This window comes from Pinus tabuliformis, chromosome 7 (assembly GCF_031772625.1).
Source record: "Pinus tabuliformis cultivar Carrire ecotype Pingquan chromosome 7, CPIR1, whole genome shotgun sequence".
NCBI lineage: Eukaryota > Viridiplantae > Streptophyta > Pinopsida > Pinales > Pinaceae > Pinus > Pinus tabuliformis.
Window position 1 is genome coordinate 426,245,567 of NC_142293.1, and position 8,477 is coordinate 426,254,043.

The 8,477-nt window shown below is 35.7% G+C and overlaps 1 protein-coding gene across 1 annotated transcript; it reads left to right on the forward strand.

Annotated features, from left to right (window-relative positions):
- Window positions 1–5,447: 5,447 nt before the first annotated feature.
- LOC149247777 (uncharacterized) lies at window positions 5,448–6,401 on the forward strand. The gene is made up of 3 exons (XM_089455931.1): window positions 5,448–5,731; window positions 5,825–5,917; window positions 6,090–6,401. Exons 1-3 carry the CDS (start codon window positions 5,603–5,605, stop codon window positions 6,285–6,287), a joined length of 420 nt encoding a protein of 139 aa, XP_089312057.1. The 5' UTR covers window positions 5,448–5,602; the 3' UTR covers window positions 6,288–6,401.
- The last annotated feature ends 2,076 nt before the right edge of the window (window positions 6,402–8,477 follow it).

Sequence of the window (8,477 nt, forward strand, 5' to 3'; positions counted from 1 at the left end):
AAGAACTTTTTATGCCTCAATTTTTTTTCCTACCTTCCCAAGATGATGCATGCCATAGATAAAACTTGCATGACTTGGAACAACACGTTCCCTAAGCATTTTGTTCAGTATCTGGGCAACGGCTTGAACTTTCTTTGATTTGCAGCAAGCTTTGATGAGTAAATAGTACAGAGCATCCTCCTACAACATGGCATAGAGCAAAATATGCTTAACAGAAGTAGTCATTCACATCAATAGCAGGAAAACCATCCTGATGTGTTTCCAACAAAACATTATCTTGTGATACCCTACACACCACCATATTGGGTAAAAATTTAAAACTAGCATGTGTACCCCCAATGCCAACATTTTTTTCAAGAAGTTCCAAACCATAGCAGACAAGACTCTAGATACTAAAATGACAAGAAAAGTTTACAAAACTTTGAGAATTGTCAAGCCTGTTTCAGACTCTCAGATATCTAGTGGGCTATGCCTGTCCATGAATGCACGTGAGAGACCAATAATATACAAGAAGGCAATGAAACAATCACAAAAGCACCTACACTCAAAATTCCATTCTGGAAAGAAGGAAAAGACTCACTAAGGATACCAAGGGGTGCAAAATTCTAGATGTGAGGAATAGCGGTTACTGAGGAATACGGTTCATCTATTCTTACTGTTACAGATAATGCATTTACCAGATTGACTCAAGGTCTATTTCCTAGTGTCATGGAACACTATGTTTTGATGATGGCTTTTGGTCTTGTTCCCATGGAACTGTAGTTGCATCTGGCTTAATCAATATGAAAGGGCTGCCCTGTGCGCGATTAGGAAGAAGTTTCCTTTCTTTCTCCTCTGGGTTATGTTTCAAAATTATAACCATCAGCTATTGGCATGTTGAAGGGATCACACACCTTTCAAGCAGAGCCCATTTTTCTGCAGGATTGTCCATAGGCATTGTTGCAGGTAACACCCCTTCATACAGAAGCCAGTTTTCCACAGAAGAATGGTGATTGTTCAGTGACTCAGGGCCTCTTTGTGCAGTCACAAGTAGTATCAGCATTATAACATATCCTTTCAGAATTCAAGTATATCTTCTCACTGGAAAGCAAAACAACCTCACTTCAGAAACAACAAACAGTGTAGATTAGGGTGAAATTTGTGATCTATGATCTTCCTGATATATGTCATTCCCTTTTTAATCTTGATGACATTTTACAGGTCTGTATGAGCAGAAAGAATTCTCTCAGTGCTTAATCATTTTGAATTTTTATGGCTTCTCATGTTGGTCCCCATGTGAGTATCAGTTAATACTGCTGTCAAATTGTATAAAACAGATAGACAGGAGGACTGAACACAGAAGGTCTACATAAACCAGTTTTGCAGTGCTTCCTTTTGCTATTCATAAACAACTTGCACTGTGGGAATGTACTACCTGCAAGGTTGCGTTGTTTGTTTCATGAAAGGCTGGCCGCTAAATGGCATTGGGAGCCCAGTTGTTTACTTTCCAAGTTAGTCATTCCTATCAGATTTACTTTGGCTAAATATCGTAAGTTAACACCCCATCTTTTGTGTCATATGAAGTTGAAGTTGAATCTTTAGAGTAACAATATTCTCCAAGCTTGTTTTTTTTGTTCAGCAAAATAGATTTCTAAGTTTATTGTTCTTTGTGTCACCGGCCCATAGTAAGGTTGCTTATTTAAATAATTTATTCAAATTATCATTTCTGTTATTAAACAAAAAATATTGTATAGCCCAGAATTGGGCCCACTGGAGTTCATTCCCCTGTTAGGTCAACATAAAACCTTTGTTGCATAGATCAATGGGCCATGCAACATTGGGCATATCATTTTTTAAATTTCAATAAAAAAAAATTATTTGAAAATTAAATTTTTAATATAGTTTTTTTATGAAGAACCCAAAGAACCCGAAGAACCCAAAGAACCCAACCCGAAGAACCCAAGAACCCAAGCACACGAAGAACCCGAAGAACCCGAAGAACCGAAGAACCCGAAGAACCCAAGAACCCGTTAAAGGAAAAGAACCCAATTTTTTTTTGAAGAACCCGGTTCTTCATGGAAGAACCCGGTTCTTCATGGAAGAACCCGGTTCTTCTGGGTTCGTCTGGGAAGAACCCGTACCCGAATCCGGTACTTGGGTGCGGGAACCCGGGATGGGTTCGAGAACCCTACCCCCGGGTGCGGGTACCCATGCAACACAGATTTTCATGGATATAACTTAATATAACTTTCTTATGTAGAAAACATGGCTTATCTTAGGCTTAACCATGCATATAAAATACCACCTATCATCTTCATTGAAAAAAGAATGGTGTCTTTGTTCATAAATATCAATGATTAATCGTAGGAATGGCTATTATTCTCTATCAAACAAAATCAAGGACTAAGTAATGAAGATCTTGGTCGACAACAAAACTTATGATTATTAACTTCACATTAAAATTGACTTCATCTCTGCCACCTTCAAGGAAATCTTTGTTATCCATCACCATATTGATGTTGTGACTTGGTCCTTGAAAAACATTCAGCATGTTTGATTCATGGAAACCGTCAAGTTAGATAGTATATGTCATGCTAACTTGCAAGAGATTGGTGTGAGGTACATTGAGGCTTGCAGGGCCTGCCCTGCAGTTTGCCCTCATGAAAGCATAGAAGTAGATTATAACCAGTTTCTTAGGAAACCATGAATCCTTTCTAGCCTTGACATCTCCGTGACCAACAAGATATACAACTCCTGATAATTCAGAACACTTCCATAGTTCCAAATGTACATCACAAGAAGGAAGCAGGTGGAAAAAACCATTTATCCAACCATTTTCCCCCACTTTCATCAAAACTGCAGAAAAATAAATTAGCTCAGTTGATCCAAATAGAACAGGAAATCCAATCGCAAGGAATATATTTTTTGCCCATATAAGAACCATGACAAGAGTCACTAGGCTTGTAGTCACCATAATCATCTCTACCTTTGCAATGCCATATGCATTTGATATCTCGACCGTGCTCTTAAAACAATCACATACCAAGACACACATTATCATTAGAACCCAGTTGATGACAAGAATGTAGATCTGACCCATGAACCGTCGGGATGTGTGAATTATTTTCAATCTGGGAAAGCATCCTAGGGCCATGGACATTTTAATAGATGAAATTGTTGCTGAGATCATTGCCTGGCTTGCAATCATGGCAACAACACTAGCTATCACGAAGACTGGCCAGATAAAACCATCTGGAATTGAAGCAGAGAAAACGTTCTCCACCACAGAGGGATGCTTCATAAGATATGCAACTTGATCCATGTAAGCCAATAGTAGGCATGGGAATACTACACATGTGAAGGCTATCTGGATGGATCTTACTGAGAAGTGACCCAAATCAGCAAACATAGCTTCAGCTCCTATTATGCATAACACGCAACCTCCTAGGGACATCCATGCTTTGATAGTGTTCCTCTTGAACAAGTAATAGATATAAACAGGATTGAATGCCCTTAAAATTGTCATGTCATGTTAAATAATATTGTAAAGTAAAATAGAACCAATAGAGAAAAACCATATCATGAGTGCCAGAGAAAATGTCATGCCTACTTTGCTTGTACCAAACTGTTTTATGCTGAACAAGATCACCAGGAATATGATTGAGACAATGACCACTGTGTCTTCCGTAAAGCTAGATATTTCATCTTGCATGCCACTAACAACAGACATGACTGATATTGCAGGTGTAAGTATGCCATCCCCAATTACCATGGAAGTACCCATGAGAAACAAGAGTAGTAGTAGGGTCTTCAATTTTGTACTTCTCTAAAGGCTTTCTTTGATTCTTAATCATCTTTCCAGTTTCGGGGTGGGCAACTTGAGCTTGAAATTGGAATTTTTTTCATCTGATGGTTGCTGGTTGGGGAGCAGATTGACCTTCGCATATGTGCAAATCAAAGAGTACAAGGAAAATGTCCCCCCTTCACCATTGTCATTGGCTTTGAGCATAATGAACACCTATTTAGCCAAAGGGATGAGGGCTATTGTGTACATCACTAAAGCTAATGCACCCAAAACATCTTCCTCTCCTTTGGTACGAGCTTGGATGAATACACTAGTGAAAACATACAAGGAGTTGGTACCCATATCTCCATAGACCACTCCAAGTGTTTGGAATGCCAAGTCGAGCGTCCGTCCTAATGAAAGGTCCTTATCATGGCCCTTATGAACACCGGGCACGTCCATGGCCTCCACATCAAAGGAATCCACTCACTTGGTCTTCAGAAAGAGCCCACGCCTCATTTTGTGTCATGTCTGATCATCGTCAACAAACCACCTTGGGGATTACCCTTCCATTTCACTGCCATCAACTGACTTGGACTCTGATGACAACAAAGATATTGAGCCCTCACTGATCCCATCCCTGTCTTTCTCATCCTAGACATTGATATGATAATGGGGTTGGCAATGACAAGAATGATACACAAAAGAGAAATCAATAAAAACTTAGGAGAATCCCCACAACTGTTTATAAAAAAAGCACAAGTTTATCATCCAAAGAAGCAATTTCTGCATTCAAAGACCACAATCCTCAATCTCATAATTTTATCATCCATAGAAACAACTCCTGCATTCAAATCCCATAATCCAGAAAAAGAAAGAGCTCAATCTCTTCGACCCACATCGTAACATCGCATCCCACATCCAAATTTCCATTGAAATCTTGAAAATCCTCATACCCAAATGATTTTTTGCAGTGACTTCTATGAATACATTGCCATCCTTCGATCAGAGCGTTTTTGTTAAAGAAGAAACATATTATATATCTTCAAGGAGAAACATATAATGGTAATGCAAAGTTTTAAAAGGTATGTGATCCTTAGGCTTATTGGAGAGTATATAAAAAATTTCACACCTTTTTATGAGATATGGGAGGAAAACATGTTAAAGATTTTTAATAAATATAAAATTTCCAAAATGATGCTAGTTACGTGTGATTCTTTTTTCATTGTTTGTGATTATGAAAAATGAAACTCAATTTTTTTTCATTAGTGCACACATATTTCATTATATAATTGCATATAGAAAAATCATTCCAGAGCCGATAACAATAAAAGTGAAGAATTTATGGTCCAACGTTATATTTAAGGGAGATGTTTAAGGATGACGTTTGAATTTTGTTTTTCATTTTAAGACATTTGGAGCAAATATTAGGAAGGACTTTGAGAGAGGATTGTCCTTGATTTTCGAAAATGGAGTTGTTCCTTTCCAGCCATATGCCCCAAGTGACCATCAAAGGGAGAGCTCATAAGTTTTTTGGATGTTTTCTTTATAGCCATTTTTTTACACATATCCATAGAGTCCCCATGCCATTGATGTGAATTACTTGTTCGGTTTTTTTTAACCAAAATTTTTAATCAAACAAGAAAAATTAAAAAAATGCCTCAAGATCAAAGACTGAAACAAAGACCTATTGACATACCTTTTAAAGTATGGAAAGAACTTGTAAAATCATATGAGAAGTTGGATGCACAAAGAAAAGTCGGCAATGAGAGCATTCAGGTATTGAATTTTTCATTAAACATTATTTAGAATGTATTAATACTTATAAGTATCTTAGACATGTATTTGTGTGAAAATAAATTGAATTGGTTTATGTTTAAGGACAAGGCATCCAAGGCGAGGTTAACCAAGACAAAAGTCACTCATTGTAGTGGCCAGAAAGGTTTAAAAGCACTGATAACAACCTTTGTAAGTATATTAAACATGTGATATTTTTTTAATAAATTTTGTACTAGAAGAAAGTCATTGTTATCTAATTTCTCCCTATTTACTGATTGATAGGAACTAAAATATGGAAGACCTCCAAATCATTTGGAAAAGGAGGTGCTGCAGCAAAAGAGATGGGTTGAATTTGTTGTTTGGATGGACTCTATGGTATGTAATCTTAGTTGGATTTCCAATATACTTTTAAACCATATTTTCATTTTATTTTTTAGTACTATTAGATATTATATCTTACCTCATTTTATGGTTAACATTGTATAACAAAAACATGTGTTGTGTTATGTAATTAATACTAACATGTAATATTGATTTTTTTTGTCAGAATGCTATAGGTAATGATTGCCAAGACGATGATCCAAATTATGTTCAACATATATCAGGAGATGATGAGGATGAGGATGAGGATGATGGTGGTGAAGGAGGAGATGATGATGATAGTTGCGGTGTTGGTGATGATGTGGATGAGAGTAATGAGGATGGTCAAGATGATCATGAGGATGATCTTGGTGGTGGTAGCTAGGCATGCACATCCATTGTTTTTTATGAAGAAATTATTGTGTAGAATGACATTGTTATGTTTAGATGGGTGTTGTGAATTTACCCTATATCAATGAGACATTTTGATTTTGTAATCATACGATGAGTTTGATTTATGTATGTTGTTAATTTATCGTAGAATAACGATATTCATGAAATATTTTGATTTGTTAATCATATTTGAATTTTACTTGTTTTGATTAAAAATAGTACTGATTTTATTAGTATTATGTTGCTATTTTATACATGTTTTGAAAATTGTTAATGACACATTGTTATTTTTTTGGATGGATGTTGTCAATTTCTCTTAAATTTCTTTACAAATGATTTTGAATTGTGATATCTGCTTTAATGATATTTAGAAACTATCATATATTTCACTATGAATCTATAAAGGGGGTCATATATGTAAAGAAAAATATACTCTATATAAGAAGTCAAATGCGGATGTAACCATGGATGCAAAATTGAAAGTAAAATTGGGTGTTAAACTAGGAATTAATACAAAATGCAAACAATTGACATACAAAGTGTTTTAAATTAGAAGTGAAAAATTGTGCAATAGTTGACACAAATAAGGGAACAAAACATGGCATACAAAAGGATATCAAATTGGGCAAAAACAAGGACACATAAATGGGCACCAAATTAGATGCAAAAAAAGACAACAACTAGATGTAAAATAAGATGCAAAGTTGAGCGTTAAAAAGAAGCAAAAAACGTTACAAATTAATATGCCAAATGATGATGCAAATAATGGTGTAAATTTGGGATGCAAACTTGGGTGCAAAAAAGGAAAAAAAAGATGTAAGAAAAGACATAAAACAAGATGCAAAATGGGGCTGAAAAAAGGTGAAACCAAGGATGCCATATTGGATGTAAAAAATGATTCCTAATCACATGCAAATTTAGGCTCGAACTCAGACACAAAATTATATGCAAATGTGGACACAAAATGAGGCAAAAAAAGATGCAAATTTGGATGGTGAAAACAATGTAAAACTAGACACCAAAAAAATGCAAAATTGGATGAAAAAGTCGGTGTAAATAATGGTGCAACATTGGACACAAGTAGACACAAAAAAATGGTGCAAAAAGGGGCATAAAATAGCTTAAAATTGGATGCAAAACTTGGTGCAAAAACAAATACAAAAGTAGACGTAAAAAATGGCTCTAAATTGAATGTACCATTAGACACAAAATAAGATGCAAAGGTGGACACAACACATGACTCAACATAAGATGCAAATATAAATGCAAATTTGGATGCTCAAAATGATGTAACATTAGATGCAAGAGATGGTGTTAAAAATGATGCAAAATTGGATGAAACAAATGACGCAAAATATGGTGCAAAATGAGATGGGAAAAATGGAGACAAATCAAACGTAAATGTGGATGTAAAAAATGGTCCAAAAAAAGATGCAAAAATTGGCACAAAAATGGATGCAAAATTTGGTGCTAAATCAAATTCAACACATGGTGCAAAGATAGGCACCAAAGCTGGTGCAAAAATAGAAGCAAAAACTAGTGTAAGACTAGATACAAAACCTGGCGTAAGACTAGATGCAAACACTGACACAAAATGGATGCATAAAAAGACGTTAAATTGGATTCAAAATACAGTGTAAACTTGATGCAAATGATGGGGCAAAAATGGAAGCAAAGAATGACACAAAATAGGAAGCAAAAGAGAATGAAAAATAGATGCAAAAAATGACACAAAACTAGAAGCAAAACCTGTCATAAAATAAGATGCAAATCTTGGTTCAAAATTTGACGCAAAAAATGATGCATAGTTTGGTGTAAAAAATGATGCAAAATCTAGCATGAAAAATGATGAAAAATCAGGTGCAAAAAAGGACGCTTTAAAAATTGTACAATAGAGCCAGATTTAGTGCCAGGTTGCTCATCACAATTACAAAAAAAATGCACTAAAATCTGGCGGTAAATCTGGTGCAAATCGTTGGTTTTGTTGTAGTGGAAGGTATTTATTTCTGCTTGCATCTCTTGGCACTTTCTTTCTAAAGTCTGCACAAAATTCCTCATGGTCAGCACCTTTTTCACTAACAGAATTGTGTATGTTCTGTTTCGGATATCCAGAGCTGATAACTGTTCTCTACTATGAGTATTCAAAAAATGGATCATTTTGTTGGCCTCTTCGGGCTTGTTT

Excerpts from the sequence above, each read along its gene's own strand:
- LOC149247777 (XM_089455931.1), top strand. The coding sequence starts at position 5,603 with ATGTATTTGTGTGAAAATAAATTGAATTGGTTTATGTTTAAGGACAAG. Across the intron at positions 5,732-5,824 it reads AAGCACTGATAACAACCTTT|GAACTAAAATATGGAAGACC; the intron begins GTAAGTATATTA and ends ACTGATTGATAG. Across the intron at positions 5,918-6,089 it reads TTGTTTGGATGGACTCTATG|AATGCTATAGGTAATGATTG; the intron begins GTATGTAATCTT and ends TTTTTTTGTCAG.